Source organism: Salmo salar, chromosome 22, assembly GCF_965601325.2.
Source record: "Salmo salar chromosome 22, fSalSal1, whole genome shotgun sequence".
Lineage (NCBI taxonomy): Eukaryota > Metazoa > Chordata > Actinopteri > Salmoniformes > Salmonidae > Salmo > Salmo salar.
This window is the reverse complement of record NC_138312.1, coordinates 19,102,981-19,122,500: the sequence shown is the minus strand read 5'-3', so window position 1 is coordinate 19,122,500 and position 19,520 is coordinate 19,102,981. Positions and strand designations below refer to the sequence as shown.

Sequence of the window (19,520 nt, the reverse complement as noted above, 5' to 3'; positions counted from 1 at the left end):
GCTGTGTGGGAAGAGAAGAAAAGGAATTGACAAACAAAGCAACAGAGAAACTGGATAATACTGCAATCTTATAGGAAAATGTGCATGTGTGTGCCTGCGGGTAAAGCTGTGTGTGTGTGTGTGTGTGGAATACACAGCAGTAAGATACTAAGACAGCTGCCTCAATATGACTAACATGTCCTCTCCTTTCCTCATTCATCATATCTTCCTCCCTCTCCTATCCTCTGCACCACCATAACCACTGTCCCCCCACAACAGAGGCCCATCCATCTGTTACCGTTGGAACACCTAGTTTGACTCTTGTGTTCCAAACCATGTGTTCTAAACCATGTTGCCAGAGCTGTTCTTTTCTCCTTCTTTGTCATCCTGGTTGTTCTATAGCTGGTATAATTCATGATCTCTCCTGCAATGCCACATGGTTCTAAACTAAGTGAGGCAGTGAGGATACTCAACACTCTCCCTCCACCCAACACCAGTGCCTTAAAGTATTTAAGTAAAAATACACTAAAATACGATTTATATTTTTGTCAAATTTTACTTTTAATTCACTAAATTCCTGAAGGAAATATTGTACTTTTTACTCCATACATTTTCCCTGACAACCAAAAGTACTCTTTTACTGTTCCCAATAGAAGCATAGTTTTGGATGATAATAACAATAACAACAACAAAAGGGCAATAATGTTAGCAAGAAGTGGGAATAAAAATGCCCTTAAAAGCAACTCTTACATTTGAATGCTTAGCAGGACAGGAAAATGGTCCAATTCACACTTATCAATAAAACATCCCTGGTCATCCCTACCGCCTCTGATCTGGCAGACTCACTAAACAATGCTTTGTTTTGTAAATAATGTCTTGCAGTGTGCCCCTGGCTATCCGTAAATAAAATAAAAAGTACAATTGTTCTGTCTGGTTTGCTTGAAATAAGGAATTTTAAATGATTTATACTTTTACTTTTAAAACCCCATACGGGTGAAGTCGGAAGTTTACATACACTTAGGTTGGAGTCATTAAAACTTGTTTTTCAACCACTCCACAAATTACTTGTTGACAACCTATAGTTTTGACAAGTCGGTTAGGACATCATTTTTCCAACAATTGTTTACAGACAGATTATTTCACATATAATTCACTGTATCACAATTCCAGTGGGTCAGAAGTTTACATACACTAAGTTGACTGTGCCTTTAAACAGCTTGGAAAATTCCAGAAAATGATGTCATGGCTTTAGCAGCTTCTGATAGGCTAATTGTCATCATTTGAGTCAATTGGAGGTGTACCTGTGGATGTATTTCAAGGCCTACCTTCAAACTCAGTGCCTCTTTGTTTGACATCATGGGAAAATCAAAAGAAATCAGCCAAGATCTCAGAAAAAATATTGTATACTTCCAAAAGTCTGGTTCATCCTTGGGAGCAATTTCCAAACACCTGAAAGTACCACGTTCATCTGTACAAACAATAGTACGCAAGTATAAACACCATGGGACCACGCAGCCGTCATATCGCTCAGGAAGGAGACACGTTCTGTCTCCTAGAGATGAACGTACTTTGGTGTGAAAAGTGCAAATCAATCCCAGAACAGCAGCAAAGGACCTTGTGAAGATGCTGGAGGAAACCGGAACAAAAGTATCTATATCCACAGTAAAACAAGTCCTATATCGACATAACCTGAAAAGCCACTCAGCAAGGAAGAAGCCACTGCTCCAAAACCGCCATAAAAAAGCCAGACTATGGTTTGCAACTGCACAAGGGGACAAAGATCGTACTTTTTGAAGAAATGTCCTCTGGTCTGATTAAAGAAAAATAGGACTGTTTGGCCATAGTGACCATCGTTATGTTTGGTGGAAAAAGGGGGATGCTTGCAAGCCGAAGAACACCATCCCAACCGTGAAGCATGAAGGTGGCAGCATCATGTTGTGGGGGTGCTTTGCTGCAGGAGGGACTGGTGCACTTCACAAAATAGATGGCATCATGAGGATGGAAAATTATGTGGATATATTGAAGCAACATCTCAAGACATCAGTCAGGAAGTTAAAGCTTGGTTGCAAATGGGTCTTCCAAATGGACAATGACCCCAAGCATACTTCCAAAGTTGTGTCAAAATGGCTTAAGGACAACAAAGTCAAGGTATTGGAGTGGCCATCACAAAGCCCTGACCTCAATCCCATACATTTTACATTTTTACATTTTAGTCATTTAGCAGACGCTCTTATCCAGAGCGACTTACAGTAGTGAATGCATACATTTCATCATTATTTTTTTTTCATACTGGTCCCCCGTGGGAATCGAACCCACAACCCTGGCGTTGCAAACACCATGCTCTATCAACTGAGCCACACAGGACCATAGAAAATGTATGGGCAGAACTGAAAAAGCATGTGTGAGCAAGAAGGCCTACAAACCTGACTCAGTTACACCAGCTCTGTATGGAGGAATGGACCAAAATTCACCCAACTTATTGTGGGAAGCTAGTGGAAGGCTACCCGAAACGTTTGACTCAAGTTCAACAATTGAAAGGCAATGCTACCAAATACTAATTGAGTGTATATAAACTTCTGACCCACTGGGAATGTGATGAAAGAAATAAAAGCTGAAATAAATCATTCTCTCTACTATTATTCTGACATTTCACATTCTTAAAATAAAGTGGTGATCCTAACTGACCTAAAACAGGGAATTTTTACTAGGATTAAATGTTCAGGAATTGTGAAAAACTGAGTTTAACTATATTTGGCTAAGGTGTATGTAAACTTCCGACTTCAACTGTACTTTTAGACTTTTACTCAAGTAGTATTTTACCCTGGTGACTTTCACTTGAGTCATTTTATATGAAGGTATCTTTACTTTAACTCAAGTATGACAATTGGGTACTTTTCCCACCACTGCCCAACACCATGTCAGATACACCAGCAAACAGCATATAGAGACTGAACAGTGGACAGAGTAGAGACAGAGTAGAGGAGAGAGGAGTGTGGCTGTGTGGAGGTTTGAGTGTTCCCTTGTGAGAGGGGAGTGACAGAGACAGGACAGAGCAGTCTGAGGAGAGGCGTTGTTCAGTGGGTTAGTCTCTGACAGCTGGGGCCTCTTATCAGAGCAACCGGCTGGAACTACACAGCTGCCTGCCTGGCACACGCAGTGATGATACCGCCGTGCCACCAAGAGATGGATCACACATCAGAGGAGGCAGCGTGTGACGTGGACACACTCCTCTCTCTGCAGATGGATGGACATACAGAAAAAGGAGAGAGGGAGGGAGAAAGAGAGAGAAAGACCAACGAAGGGAGAGACTACTCCTCCCTCGTGATGCACGCGCACACACACACACACACACACACACACACACCACACACACACACACACACACACACACACACACACACACACACACACACACACACACACACACACACACACACACTAAAGTGGGCCAGAAGAAGTCAGGCTGCCTCCAGTGTGGATGTGTATGGGACTGGGGCCAGATGCCTGCAGACAAACCATGGTCACTAGAGAGGCTGCTGGCAGAAAGAGTGGAGGGAGGGCTGCTCCCATCACCAAACAGCATGCCTATGATCTTTCTCTCTCATCCCTCTTTTTCTGTCCCTCCATATGTCGCTCCGACACACTGTCCCTTTACTTCAGTAGCTCCCTGTTCCCCTCTGACCCCTTTCTTCTCCGTGTTTTTGGTCCTCCTATTTGTCCTCGCCTGCTGTTTATCTCTCCACATGTCTCTGTCCCGCTCCTCTGTCCAGCTCTCTAACCTCCTGTCAAAGAGCCATGAAATCTTGTTCTCTAAGATAGCATCAGACACATGGACTGCATCTACAACAGAGTTGGGGCACTGCCCTGGTGATTATCCATCAGCTGATGTTATCCTGTCATGAATACAGATGTGTGGCCCTACAGTAGAGGTCAGTCCAGGGGTGGAGAGGAGACTCACCGTCCTGGCGGTCAGCTCGGGAGGGTTGTCGTTGATGTCGGTCACAGAGATGAGGGCGGTGGCCGTGTTGGACAGGCCAAAGTTCAGGTTCCCCTCCATGTCCGTGGCCTGGACGATGATGGTGTACTGCGACACTTTCTGGAAAGACACACCACATTCATGTTAGATAACTAAGACGTCATAGAGGGTGAAGGTAGTTCTGAGCATACGATAGCTAGGTGGACTGACTGAGAAACAAACAAGTGAATAACTAGCACAAATAGCTCTGAACCTGACACACACACTTACGTGCAAACTCATGAACACACGCGCGCGCACACACACACACACACACACACACACACACACACACACACACACACACACACACACACACACACACACACACACACACACACACACACACAAAGGCTTAGGAAGTGAGGGAGCAATGGGCGCGAGTGAAAGGCTCATCCATTATAGCCTACAAGTCCCTGCTTTTAGCTCTCTGAGCAACCCTCATCATCACTCACTCTAATGGAGGTGCCATCACTTTAAGAAGAACCACTATGCTGCAAATATTAAAGAGAGTGAATGGACATTATTTAGGCCAGTTAGATGGGAGAGAATAGCTAGAGGTGGTGCTGCCGTAAAGACCACCATTGAAAGAACAGTCAATCATGACGTCAGGCGGTATAATATGCATTCACACTGAGAAGATACGGCAGAGACACTGTCTTCTCTCGCTCTCCTTCCCTCTCACACTGCACACAGATGCACACATTATATATTATTTTGACTCAAAAACAAAACTCATTGACACTTTGCTGCTGTCCATGGTGCTGAAAGTTCACTGTGTCCATCAGTGCAGCGATAGTTCCGCTCCTCTCGCCAGTCCATCTCTCTCTCTCCAGTCTCCCAGGCTCTCCCCTGGTCTCTCCCTGTAAGCCTCTCAGAGTCGCCGCTCCTCTCTGCTCTCATTAATCCGTTTGGCTAAACCTCCTATTGTGCTGGTGTCAAAAATGGATGTCAAGGACAGGTCAGTCAGTGTGAAGAGGAGAGGGAAGCCCAGCCTAGTCTACTGCCATGTTCGGTCACACCATATTTGGATAGTCTGGATTTTCCATCGGTAAATGCTCTACAGATGGTCATAATATCAACAAACTATGTGTTGATAAGCAACTACTTGCTATGTTTAGGGCTAGGGCTAGGTTTAGAATAAGGGTTAGGGCTAGGGCTAGGTTTAGAATAAGGGTTAGGGCTAGGGCTAGGTTTAGAATAAGGGTTAGGGTAAGGGCTATGTTTAGGGTTAGGATAAGGGTTAAGGTTAGGGCTAGTGTTAGGTTTAGAGTAAGGGTTAGGGTAAGGGCTACGTTTAGGGTTAGGATAAGGGTTAAGGTTAGGGCTAGTGTTAGGTTTAGAGTAAGGGTTAGGGTAAGGGCTACGTTTAGGGTTAGGATAAGGGTTAAGGTTAGGGCTAGTGTTAGGTTTAGAGTAAGGGTTAGGGTAAGGGCTATGTTTAGGGTTAGGATAAGGGTTAAGGTTAGGGCTAGTGTTAGGTTTAGAGTAAGGGTTAGGGTTAGGGTAAGGGCTACGTTTAGGGTTAGGATAAGGGTTAAGGTTAGGGCTAGTGTTAGGTTTAGAGTAAGGGTTAGGGTAAGGGCTACGTTTAGGGTTAGGATAAGGGTTAAGGTTAGGGCTAGTGTTAGGTTTAGAGTAAGGGTTAGGGTTAGGGTAAGGGCTACGTTTAGGGTTAGGATAAGGGTTAAGGTTAGGGCTAGTGTTAGGTTTAGAGTAAGGGTTAGGGTTAGGGTAAGGGCTACGTTTAGGGTTAGGATAAGGGTTAAGGTTAGGGCTAGTGTTAGGTTTAGAGTAAGGGTTAGGGTTAGGGTAAGGGCTACGTTCAGGGTTAGGATAAGGGTTAAGGTTAGAGCTAGGGTTAGTAGTTACTTGAAATGGGCAGATTAAGGTTTTACTGCTAACCTACAAAGCATTACATGGGCTTGCTCCTACCCATCTTTCCGATTTGGTCCTGTTGTACATACCTACACGTACGCTACGGTCACAAGACACAGGCCTCCTAACTGTCCCTAGAATTTCTAAGCAAACAGCTGGAGGCAGGGCTTTCTCCTATAGAGCTCAATTTTTATGGAATGGTCTGCCTACCCATGTGAGAGACGCAGACTCGGTCTCAACCTTTAAGTCATTACTGAAGACTCATCTCTTCAGTAGGTCCTATGATTGAGTGCAGTCTGGCCCAGGAGTGTGAAGGTGAACGGAAAGGCACTGGAGCAACGAACCGCCCTTGCTGTCTCTGCCTGGCCGGTTCCCCTCTCTCCACTGGGATTCTCTGCCTCTAACCCTATTACAGGGGCTGAGTCACTGTCTTACTGGTGCTCTTCCATGCCGTCCCTAGGAGGGGTGTGTCACTTGAGTCACTGACGTGATCTTCCTGTCTGGGTTGCCCCCCCCCCCCCCCCCCCCCCTTGGGTTGTGCCGTGGCAGAGATCTTTGTGGGCTATACTCGGCCTTGTCTCAGGATGGTAAGTTGGTGGTTGAAGATATCCCTCTAGTGGTGTGTGGGCTGTGCTTTGGCAAAGTAGGTGGGGTTATATCCTGCCTGTTTGGCCCTGTCCGGGGGTATCATCGGATGGGGCCACAGTGTCTCCCGACCCCTCCTGTCTCAGCCTCCAGTATTTATGCTGCAGTAGTTTATGTGTCAGTTATATCTGGAGAATTTCTCCTGTCTTATCCGGTGTCCTGTGTGAATTTAATCTCTCCTCCCCTCTCCTCTCCTCTCCTCCAATTTCAACTGTTCTGCCTGCGGCTATGGAACCCTGACCTGTTCACCGGACGTGCTACCTGTCCCAGACCTGCTGTTTTCAACTCTCTAGAGACAGCAGGAGCGGTAGAGATACTCTGAATGATCGGCTATGAAAAGCCAACTGACATTTACTCCTGAGGTGCTGACCTTTTGCACCCTCGACAACCACTGTGATTATTATTATTTGACCCTGCTGGTCATCTATGAACATCTTGGCCATGTACTGTTAATATCTCCACCCGGCACAGCCAGAAGAGACTGGCCACCCCTCAGCGCCTGGTTCCTCTCTAGGTTTCTTCCTAGGTTCTGGCCTTTCTAGGGTCCTAGCCAGCTGCATTGCTTGATGGGCTGGGTTTCTGTACAGCACTTTGAGATATCAGCTGATGTAAGAAGGGCTATATAAATAAATTTGATTTGAAATGTTACTGATATTCTGTAGATAGACTATTCAAATAAAGTGTTACCCTGTGTTCAGCTGAAAGGGCCTCTTTCCAAGCCTTTCACCATTCAGCAGCCCTGCTTTCTGCTATGCCTGTGCCAGTTCTGCACGGTTGACCTCGATAACACGGCCTATAACAGCTCTGGGGTCAGGACTTGAATCTCAGACGCATTTAGGGTGGAACCCAGGTGGCTGGCTAATGAACCCTGATGGAGGCCAGTAAAATGCTGGGGAAAGATCAGTGCTCTTTCTATTTTTCTTTCTCCGTCTCTCTCCGTCTCGCTCTCTCTCTCCGTCTCGCTCTCTCTCTCTCTCTCCGTCTCGCTCGCTCTCTCTCTCTCTCTCTCCGTCTCGCTCGCTCTCTCTCTCTCTCTCTCCGTCTCGCTCGCTCGCTCTCTCTCTCTCCGTCTCGCTCGCTCTCTCTCTCTCTCTCTCTCCGTCTCGCTCGCTCTCTCTCTCTCTCTCTCCGTCTCGCTCGCTCTCTCACTCTCTCTCCGTCTCGCTCGCTCGCTCTCTCTCTCTCCGTCTCGCTCGCTCGCTCTCTCTCTCTCCGTCTCGCTCGCTCTCTCTCTCTCCGTCTCGCTCGCTCTCTCTCTCTCCGTCTCGCTCGCTCTCTCTCTCTCTCCGTCTCCCTCTCTCTCTCCGTCTCCCTCTCTCTCTCTCCGTCTCCCTCTCTCTCTCTCCGTCTCCCTCTCTCTCTCTCTCCGTCTCCCTCTCTCTCTCTCTCCGTCTCCCTCTCTCTCTCTCTCCGTCTCCCTCTCTCTCTCTCTGTCTCCCTCTCCCTCTCTCTCTCCCTCTCTCTCCGTCTCCCTCTCTCTCTCCTCTCCTCCCCGTCTCCCTCTCTCTCTCTCTCCGTCTCCCTCTCTCTCTCTCTCTCTCCGTCTCCCTCTCTCTCTCTCTCCGTCTCCCTCTCTCTCTCTCCGTCTCCCTCTCTCTCTCCGTCTCCCTCTCTCTCTCTCCGTCTCCCTCTCTCTCTCTCCGTCTCCCTCTCTCTCTCTCTCTCTCTCTCCGTCTCCCTCTCTCTCTCCCTCTCTCCGTCTCTCTCTCCGTCTCTCTCTCCCTCTCTCTCTCCCTCTCTCTCTCCGTCTCCCTCTCTCTCTCCGTCTCCCTCTCTCTCTCCGTCTCCCTCTCTCTCCCTCCCTCTCTCTCCCTCCCTCTCTCTCCCTCCCTCTCTCCCTCTCTCCGTCTCCCTCTCTCTCTCCCTCTCTCCGTCTCCCTCTCTCTCTCTCTCTCCGTCTCTCTCTCCGTCTCTCTCTCCGTCTCTCTCTCCCTCTCCCTCTCCCTCTCCGTCTCCCTCTCTCTCTCCCTCTCTCTCTCCCCGTCTCCCTCTCTCTCTCTCCGTCTCCCTCTCCGTCTCCCTCTCCGTCTCCCTCTCCGTCTCCCTCTCCGTCTCCCTCTCCGTCTCCCTCTCCGTCTCTCTCTCCGTCTCCCTCTCCGTCTCTCTCTCCGTCTCCGTCTCCCTCTCCGTCTCCCTCTCCGTCTCCCTCTCCGTCTCCCTCTCCGTCTCTCTCTCCGTCTCTCTCTCCGTCTCCGTCTCCCTCTCCGTCTCCCTCTCCGTCTCTCTCTCCGTCTCTCTCTCCGTCTCCGTCTCTCTCTCCGTCTCCGTCTCTCTCTCCGTCTCTCTCTCCGTCTCCGTCTCTCTCTCCCCGTCTCCGTCTCTCTCTCCGTCTCCGTCTCTCTCCATCTCTCCCTGTCTCCATCTCTCTCCCTCTCGCCATCTCTCTCCCTCTCTCTCCGTCTCCATCTCTCTCCCTCTCTCTGTCTCTCTCCGTCTCTCTCTCTCTGCTCAAGGAGCAGCGTGTTTAATAGTCAGGTCAGTTGATCCAGTGAGGCTTTTTAAAACACTTAAACTCACCCAGAGTCATTTAAAGTTCTGCAGAGTCATTAGGACTCGCTCCACATGTTAATTTGAACTAGACCAGCTCTATTAATGAAAACTCAATACGGGCTGCGCTTTATTACAGTCATAATGAAATATCAATACCATCTCTTCTCATAGTGCACTGCGGTAAATAGACCCTTTATTCAGCTACATTATGGTAACACTAGTCCTGGATAGTTGCTGTCCTGTGGCTAGCCTGACTGAGTAGCAGACGTGCATAGTCTTTGATCAAGCATGGAAAGGTGTGTTAAGCCCAACAGCAGGTGGCACTCTGACCCAGTAGGGGGAATGAGACATGCTGTCCTGCAGCACTTTGTTCCAAACCTGACAGTTGATAGAAGTTTAACCCAGCACACACATACACACACTCTTCTAGCCTCTTCCTCCCGTCAGTGGGTCTGCCCTAACAAGCCATTAATGGCGTCTCTAATGAGTCCTATAGATCTTTGAAAATAAGTATCTCTGTTAGATTAGAGCCCAACTCAAGAAAGGAAATAAGCCTTCTTTCACCAAACAGAACAAAAGCAGCGCTTTTCCCACGGGCCTAAGCTCTTGGACTTTAATGGGAAGGGTTGAAAGGCATCTGGGGCCATAAGAACAGAACACTGCTGCAAACTCTGAGGTAAAATGAGATCCTTTACACAGGAACTGAACGAGACCAGAGAGTACAGAAAGCACAAAAGGCTACAGGCTAACAGAACTCTATAGCCAGTACTCCTTTTAAACCAAAAAGGTCAAATTAAATCCTGAAATGGTTGTCTAATAGTCACTGTTTGAAGTGGAGTTTGCTTTCAAATCTTAGTTAAAAAAATGATGGGGAAAGACATTACTGACATTGATAGGAAAAATGCAAGGTACATTTTTTACCTACAAAACATTAAAGACATGCTCCGGAACTTTGGATACTACTAAGTGTTTTTTAAACCTCCCACTTTGGGCTGGGTGTGTCAATGTGTAGTTCATACATGCATAATCGGGGCAGCTGGTAGCCTAGTGGTTAGAGCGTTGGACTAGTAACTGAAAGGTTGCAAGATCGAATCCCTGAGCTGACAAGGTAAAAATATGTCGTTCTGCCCCTGAACAAGGCAGTTAACCCACTGTTCCCCGGTAGGCTGTCATTGAAAATAAGAATTTGTTCTTAACCGACTTGCCTAGTTTAATAAAGGTAAAATAAAATAAAAATAATCTATGAGCAGAATTACTGTCTTACCTCAATTAGCCACAAAATCCCTAGTTTGAAAGCAACAGTTTTTCTGTAAGCTGTGCTGTGCCATTTCCCATTACATTTTCCCCCACGTGGGCCAACACCCTAGCAATTCGAGTTCAACCAATGAGCTTCAGCACCTCGCCATATGAGTAACAGCTAGCAAGATGCACCCACAGCAGAGCGAGAGAGAGACAGCAATGATGTGTTGCACACACTGTGTGTGAAATAGTACGCAATTTTCGGGGACCACTACTGGCCCAAAAAATATAGAAAAGTACCGGAGAATCCCTTTAATGGAGAATGCATTGAATCCGAGCTGTGTGTGTTTGTGCTTTGTGTGTTAGGCAGACTGAACATGTGACGAAGACAAAGCAAGCGTGAATGAGCACTGAACTAGCACTTTCCGTATTTGCTCTGTGGTTTGTGTTCCGGCCTGTCAGTTTGGTACTGACCACAGTGATTACCCTGTCACTAACAATCTACCTCAAACAGCCACTGACTCACATTTAACCCAGAGAGACTCCCTCTCTCCCATTCACTGCAGCTTTCTGAGGAAGATGGAGCACAGCTCTCCTGCTAAATACACTGTATGAAACACAAAGGCACATGGACATACAATATACATACACACCCAGACCAATATGATACACTCATGACCCATGAAATACTGTCACACAAACACTCAGATACACCCATATGCACAGACACTTCCCCCCCAGATATGCCAGAAACAAACTTTTCACCAGAGGGAGCCCATAATGGTTAACCACTTCCCCAGCTTGAAGGAGTAATACTCAGTCCCCTGGAGATGCCCAGTGCCCTACCTTATCCCCTGCCCAGCCTCTCCTCCCCCATGTGGACAGTCTGTAGGCACTCAGAAACACCGACTACAGTGTCAGATCAATGCCCTAATCAGGCAGAGCAGAGCTTACACGGTCCAACCTGGAGCTGACACGAGTCAGCGACGCCGCCCAGCATCGTGCCCAGCACCGTGCACAGCCAGGCTCCAGAGAGGCTGCAGTAGCCTGGGGGAATGAAAAGCAATGGACCTGCCACTCCATCCAGGCCTAGAGAGCACTGAGACAGCCTAGTCCATCTGTGGCACACAGTACAGGACAGCATGACTCTTACACTCAGCAGCTCTGACACCCAGCAGGCTACCTCATACTGTACCTCATCGCTACACGCTCAGGACCAGGACTAACAAATGCTGCCCATTAGCCACCAGCACAAGAGAAAGACACAGTGGCTTGTTTATGTACAGTACCTCTGTTTCTCAGGCAGAGAGCGAGGGACCCAGAGACAGCTTAGCCCTGCTTGTTAACCAGTGTGCTGAAACATGCAGTGGCACGAGGGCACAGAAGAGGTGAGGTCAGGGATGCAGTGAGTGGCAGGGTAATTGGCATTCAGGAGTGTTCAGGGCTGGGTGACACTGAAGTGCCCTTCCTGTTCCCCTGCTCTTCTCCACACTGAAGAGGCTCACTCACCCCTTAATTAACACATGAATATTCCATTTAGTCTCCAGTGCAACTGATGAAGAGGATTAGCCGCTACATCGCAGTGTGTGGTGTGTGTGTGAGTGTGTGTGTGTGTGTGTGTGTGTGTGTGGGGGGCATGCGTGCGTACATGTGTGTTAATGCCTGAGAGTGTACTTATGTGTGTGACCTTGAGCGTAGGTGGGTGAACACCCAGGTGTGTCCTAGTTTTAGGGGGATGATCAGAGGGAGAGAGGCAGGTGGGACTGGGCTGCTGGAGTTGCTGCTCTACCTAGATTAATGAGGTTGACTCCCATCCGTTCAGCTGTGGGGGAGACCAGGGGAAAGTGAAACAGGCCCCTGCATTAACTGCAGATCATTTCTACTGTCAACGCTTTACTGTTTTATGCATACTTGAATGAGTAAAGTGCATGCATACAGAACCTGGATGCAGTTGTGATTGTTTATTTTCCTCAATATTCACACACAAATCTGATATTTAACAACTAATCCTGGTAGCCGTACCAGTCTTTTGTTTCCAATATAGGTCAAATCCGTCTGGTTTCCACAGGATGATCAGGATGGAGTTATTGCCAAGTGGGACTATTGGGAAATCTGCAAATATAAACGTTATGAGACTGACTGGTGTTGCCAGAGCTCAAAGGTTTAGACTCAGCACTTGTGCTTTTATGTCTGTGGTAAAATCACCAGACTAATAATATCATAATGATACAGTATTAGGAGTGTGAGTCTGAGAGTGTTAGGAGTGTGAGTCTGAGAGGCTGACTGTAAGAGGCTGACTGTAAGAGGCTGACTGCAGGGTGAGCACAGCTTCTCATAAAAGACTCTGCTGGCAGCTTACTGATGCATTATGGGATAAACAGAGTAGACCCACCGTGACCTCCCTCATTAGTGATCTAAGAAGGGGGGGGCACAACACCTGCGGGAGTGCGACACAAGGAGGGTAGAGGTTAAACCAGGTGAAATCCATTCCCATGACCCCCTTAAGCTAGCGTCCCACCTAGCCCCAAGAGGTTAAGGAGGGCCAGCACGTGTTGGTATTTTATAACCATTAGTAGTGCTGTTCGCAGGGTCAGGGTCGATTCCATTTCAACTCCTGTCAACTGAATTGGACATGAAAAGTCTCTACACATGAATAATTCAATTCAGTTCCTGAATAGACTGGAATATAGATAGGAATCAACCCCAACCCTATTGGACTATTTTGCTCATAATGGTTAAGGTTTAGTCTAGGGAGAGAGGGAATCCTGAGTTCGTTATTAAGGGCAGAAGGTGACTGACTGGTGTACAGGAGTGGTGACCTATAGGAAACAACACCCAGTATCTGACTATATTTAATATAATGACTTAGTTTGACATGGTACCCCTGCCATGAGATGTGAGGTGACACAGTAGACACCATCAACATACCGTAACCCTGTGGATGTGCAGTAACAGGCTGACATGAACACTGATCCAACAGGATGTCAATGCCCCTTCCTCCCCACTGCTCCCCTCCCGTTCCCCCCACCTGTTCCCCTCCTGTTCCCCCCCTGTTCCCCCCCCTAACAGACAGTGTGACCTTGTTGTGCTACTGACCTCCCTGTCCAAGCCGGCGGCCACCGTGAAGATGTCTCCCGTCTCGCTGTTGATGGTGAACATGTTGGGGATTGGCATGTGGGGGGTCTGGGATAGGATCCGGTAGCGCACCATCCCATTGGCTGTGGTGTCGTCATCTGAGTCGTTGGCGGTCACCTGCATCACTAACGTGCCTGCCAACAGGGAGGAGGCAGAGCCAGCAACAGTTAGAGAAACACAATGTGAATCACACAGCACAGGAAACACCTCCTCCGGGCAAAGACAGAGCCATGAACAGTTATACAAACACCAAGAGATTTAACATATGTCCCATCATCAGACACAAACACCAAGAGATTTAACATATGTGTCCCACCATCATACACAAACACCAAGAGATTTAACATGTGTCCCTCCATCATACACAAACACCAAGAGATTTAACATGTGTCCCTCCATCATACACAAACACCAAGAGATTTAACATGTGTCCCACCATCATACACAAACACCAAGAGATTTAACATGTGTCCCTCCATCATACACAAACACCAAGAGATTTAACATGTGTCCCTCCATCATACACAAACACCAAGAGATTTAACATGTGTCCCATCATCATACACAAACACCAAGAGATTTAACATGTGTGTCCCACCATCATACACAAACACCAAGAGATTTAACATGTGTCCCATCATCATACACAAACACCAAGAGATTTAACATGTGTCCCTCCATCATACACAAACACCAAGAGATTTAACATGTGTCCCTCCATCATACACAAACACCAAGAGATTTAACATATGTCCCATCATCATACACAAACACCAAGAGATTTAACATATGTCCCATCATCATACACAAACACCAAGAGATTTAACATGTGTCCCATCATCATACACAAACACCAAGAGATTTAACATATGTCCCATCATCATACACAAACACCAAGAGATTTAACATGTGTGTCCCACCATCATACACAAACACCAAGAGATTTAACATGTGTCCCTCCATCATACACAAACACCAAGAGATTTAACATGTGTCCCACCATCAGACACAAACACCAAGAGATTTAACATGTGTGTCCCATCATCATACACAAACACCAAGAGATTTAACATATGTCCCATCATCATACACAAACACCAAGAGATTTAACATGTGTCCCATCATCATACACAAACACCAAGAGATTTAACATGTGTCCCACCATCAGACACAAACACCAAGAGATTTAACATGTGTCCCACCATCAGACACAAACACCAAGAGATTTAACATGTGTCCCATCATCATACACAAACACCAAGAGATTTAACATGTGTCCCATCATCATACACAAACACCAAGAGATTTAACATGTGTCCCACCATCAGACACAAACACCAAGAGATTTAACATGTGTCCCACCATCAGACACAAACACCAAGAGATTTAACATGTGTCCCACCATCAGACACAAACACCAAGAGATTTAACGTGTCCCTCCATCATACACAAACACCAAGAGATTTAACATGTGTCCCACCATCATATACAAACAGCAAGAGATTTAACATATGTCCCACCATCATACACAAACGCATATTTAACATGCAGTACACAGTATACACACACACACTTCAAAACTTATTTCAAACCCATTCCCTGCATCTGTGTCTTCAGCTAAGGGAAAATTCAAGGGGAAAATAAGCAGACAACAAACTCTGTGAAAAAGCCCCCATTCATCCCATCCCTGTATATACCAGGCTGGTAGGCTGGCAGGCAGGCAGGCAGGCAGGGTAAAGTTCCCCCCTACAGAGTCCATTTAGTAATGAGCAGCACTGGCTCTTCTGCCATTTCCACCATCCATTATTTCAGCCTTCAGCGGAACGGCTGCTGCCCTTAATGCTCCGATGCTCTCTCCCTATTTGTCTTGGAATCATGGGTAAAAAACACAGCCATTTAAGGCTGACGGTGGGGGTGGTGTGTGGCTGTGTACGTGTGTATAGAGGTGGAGGGGATGGGGGGTGAAAGGCCTATGCCCCCATCTCCCCTAGCAGAATTATTGATTTGTAAGAGCTTGTCAGCCAGGCTCACAAATGTGACCAGGCAATTAGGAGCACTCTGTCCAGGAAAAGGGAGAGATCTCCTCATTCCTCTCCCCAGCTCAGGGAAAATGTCACTCTCCATCAGGCAGCCATTTAAAGGCTGCTACTGCTGCTGATGCTGCTGCAGCAGGAAAGCTAGGGTCTTGTCAGCTTAGGGGGAGAGACGCAGGAGAACACACACGCTAGGGTTGTTGTACTGTATAAGGAGGTAGAAACAAAGAGAAAGAGACAGGGGGAGAGAGGAAGAGGAGAAGAGATAGCAGCATATATAGAGAGATATAGAGATTGAGAGACAGAGACAGAGAGGAAGGAGTGTAGGTAGAGAGAGAGAGAGAGAGAGAGAGAGAGAGAGAGAGAGAGAGAGTGAGAGAGAGTGAGAGAGAGTGAGAGAGAGAGAGAGAGTGAGAGAGAGAGAGAGAGAGAGAGAGAGTGAGAGAGAGAGAGAGAGAGAGAGAGAGAGAGTGAGAGAGAGAGAGAGTGAGAGAGAGAGCGAGAGAGAGAGATGGGAGAAAAAACAGGGAGGAGTGAGAGACAGAGCTGATCTAGGGTCAGTTTTGCTGTAGATCAGAAGTAGGCGCATGGATAGTATTAGATAGGATTAGCTAGTGTAGAAACATGTTGAATTTCAGACAGACAGGAGAAGAGACACACGGTGGGTACTCGCAGCTACAGGTGTCTGTTCTGCTGGCTCTCATAATTGGGCAGAGATAGCACCATAATTCCCGTGACAGCCAGAATCAACAGAATAATTGTAGCTGAGAATTCTATTTCAAACTTCATTAAGTTTCAAAGCAGGAGTTGTCACTTTGCCCATGGAGAGAAAACAACAGAGAGAGAGAGAGAGCCATGGAAGGGAGCGAGGAGAAAAACAATGACCCTTATTACAGAGGAGAGCATCAACATTTGATCAAATGTTCAGTCCGATGGGGGGGAAAGTAATGTAGAGAATCGTATGTCAACTCTGCCACCTTTAATTTCAATAAGAGGGATTTCTTAATAAGCTTAAAGAGTGCTCTTTGTCTAAGAGTGTGGGCATGCCTGAAAGGGTTAACCTCTGAGCCTGTTTAATTCTTCTTTAATTTGAAAATGAATTCTAAATCCTAATTGCTTTTCCGCCAAAACCACTGGAGCTGAAAATTTCACTGGTGGCAGGCAAGGCAGGCATGTTGGCCATTTGGTTACATGGGAAAGAGAGCATAAAGTTGAGATCCCTGCTGGGCTCCATCCACTGACTAAACATTACTGAGCTGGGGGTCAACACCTCCCAGCTAGCACATGTGGTTCCTTGGAAGTTGTGGGAACGTAAGTTTTAGATTTTCCATTGGTTCTGGGAACGAAGCCATACGCTTCCTGACCAGTAAAACTGAATGTTTTTGAAACGTTCTGAAAATTTCACATGTTCTGGGAACGTTAATTGTTAGGTTACAGGGAGGTTCTGAGAACATTTTGCTATGGTTCCTGAAAGTTTTCCTGGGAGGTTTTATTAACGTTTACAGAACAGAAATTATAGGTGATTTTGAGGTTTTGAAGAACTTCCTTAAAACTTTCACTGAATGTTTTAATAATACTTTTAATAACACTGCTAGCTTAGTTTGGGTTAACTGTTTTGAACTCCAAGCACAGATTGGACACATGGAAATTAATTTGCTTCGGTGTTAATCATGCAAACACATTTGTTTTTTATTTTGGCACGGCGTCAGTGAGATTCAAACCTACGATCTTCTGATCTCTAGTCATTAAATTAGTCCACTGCGTCACCAGAATTGAGCTAGCATGCCATGTTTGTTTTACTCATTCAAAGCTGTTCAAACAGACACCGAGAACGAAATAACAATCTTACAAAAATGATTTGAATGTTACTAATGTTTTCTTGTGGTTTTTATGGAATGTTTTCTTAATGTTTCCACGTTGTGGAAAGGTTGTATGCAGAATAACCATAGGACAAACACGCTCTCACCGAGCTCTAAGAAACATATGGTTTTCAGAACGTTATGTGCTAGCTGGGCTGACTTCCAATTACAGATTATAGTAGAGGTGTGAGGGTAGAATCACTGGGGAAACCAAGCCAGGAAAAAAAGATATATATTACAACCTCTGTGTTGTGATAATTGCATTTTTTGCACTATAACCTGTTAGTTCATTTGCCTTGACACCATGATACTGTATATAAGCCTAAGGCCAAGACAATAAGAAGGCACAGTGGCAGAATAAATTCAACCCCACCTTTGTTTCATCATAAAACCAGAGAGCAACATCCGTCCGGTGAGGTCCACAAAACATATTGCATGTAACAAACAGTTATACGACCTACAGCATGGTCAAGCACATTTTTGGACTACTAAACAACAATTGATTTAGAGTCACTGCAAGTCGCGAAGAAAACAGGCGCTGCCTCCACAATTCCAGCACAATTTCAACGTCAACATTATCTAATCACATATGCTTAGTCACATTTTTTTGTTGAATCTTTATTTAACTAGGCAAGTCAGTTAAGAACACATTCTTATTTACAATAACGGCCTACACCGGCCAAACCCGGATGACGTTGGGCCAATTGTGCGCCGCCCTATGGGACTCCCAATCACGGCCGGATGTGATAAAGCCTGGATTCGAACCAGGGACTGTAGTGACACCTCTTGCACGAGTGATGCAGTTGCACCACTCGTGAACCCTAATACATGGACAACTAAAAGATACCAAAAACGATTTAGTCCAATCAACATAAGGTAAATATGATGTGTCTGTCCACGGTACTGATTTCTCTCTGTGTGTGTGTGTGTGTGTGTGTGTGTGTGTGTGTGTGTGTGTGTGTGTGTGTGTGTGTGTGTGTGTGGGCGCGCGCGTGTGTATGTGCATGCAAGTAGGAAAAACATGTTGACTCACCCTACTTGTAGAGAAATGCCAATGCCATCCTCCTCTATTTCATGTTGCCTGAACGGTCTATGACTGTCATACAGTACAAGCTTTTTGTCCTATGCTACCTGGCTGAAATGCTTGTTTGCTAGCTTAGCTTCCTTTCATGGGCAACGATGCGCCAGGCCAGCTTTTTAACATTAGCCAGCCAACTATATCTAGCTACATGTTGAACTTCCATCCTCTCAGTCCAGGGGCACAATGTATGAATTTATGGTTGGATCTGAATTGCCGTTATAATCATTGGCCAGCACGGAGATTTAAGTAAAACCACAAGTCCAAATCCCTATCTCCATCCATGGCTACTTTAGGAAAGGGACAATTTTAGCTAGCTAGCTAGCCACCGGAAGACAACGACACAACGAGATGCAACAAATCAAGTTTTCTGTCAATGATGTTTGGCTTCTAATGTGATATGACTGGTTTGAAGGCAAATCCACACTGGCTTCCCTTGACACTTTTTTTGGGGGGTGCCAGGACCATTCACAGCTGTGCTCTGTTTAGCTCAACGCTGATTGGCTATTATTTTATTTTTAATCAAGGGAAGCCAAATGCTCTCTGGCTTCCCTTTCATTCAATACTACGGGTGGCAACAATGTCATACTCTTTTTGACCAGACAGCATCAGATAGATGGGCTACACATACAGAGACAGAGGGCGGTGTTTTGTTCACTTGGTTGCTTTCTCAGGTGAGATACATTCAGCCGCTTACGAATTGAACGACATTTATGATACACAGAGACGAAAGATACATGATTTTGTATGTTTTTTTCTTGTTCATGTTTTGGGGGGAAGCCTGGCATCCATGAATACACACCACTGGAGGATGTGGAGGAGAGGAAAAGGGGCAGAACAAGAGAGAGATGGACACAAGTATTATTAATATTTGTATTATTGTCTCATTCACTTCTCTTTTTTGACCTGCACTGTTGGAGCTCAGAGCATAAGAATTTCACTGTCTTTGTGATTACATCTGCGACGCTGTGCATGTGATTAATAAACTCATCTAATCTAATCATCTAATCTAAAGCACAGATGCAGAAAGATAGCATTGCAAGACATTTCCGGGGATGGAAAGGGAAGGGAGAGAGAAGACAAAGCTGGAAAGGGCACTAAAAGGGGTGGCAAGAGGGAGCGAGATAGGGGTTGGAAGAGGAAAGGACAAGAAAAGGAGGGTAAGAGGA

General features: G+C 46.2%; 1 protein-coding gene across 3 annotated transcripts in view; it reads right to left on the bottom strand.

Moving 5' to 3' along the window:
- LOC106582912 (cadherin-4) overlaps positions 1–19,520 on the bottom strand; it is a 256,448-nt gene that overhangs the window by 23,960 nt on the left and 212,968 nt on the right. For all 3 annotated transcript variants that reach the window (XM_014166534.3, XM_014166536.3, XM_014166535.3), the window contains 2 exons: positions 13,343–13,515; positions 3,938–4,075 (listed from right to left, as the gene is read on the bottom strand). In XM_014166534.3, coding sequence (XP_014022009.3) covers positions 3,938–4,075; positions 13,343–13,515 — 311 coding nt within the window. The remainder of the gene's footprint in view (positions 1–3,937; positions 4,076–13,342; positions 13,516–19,520) is intronic.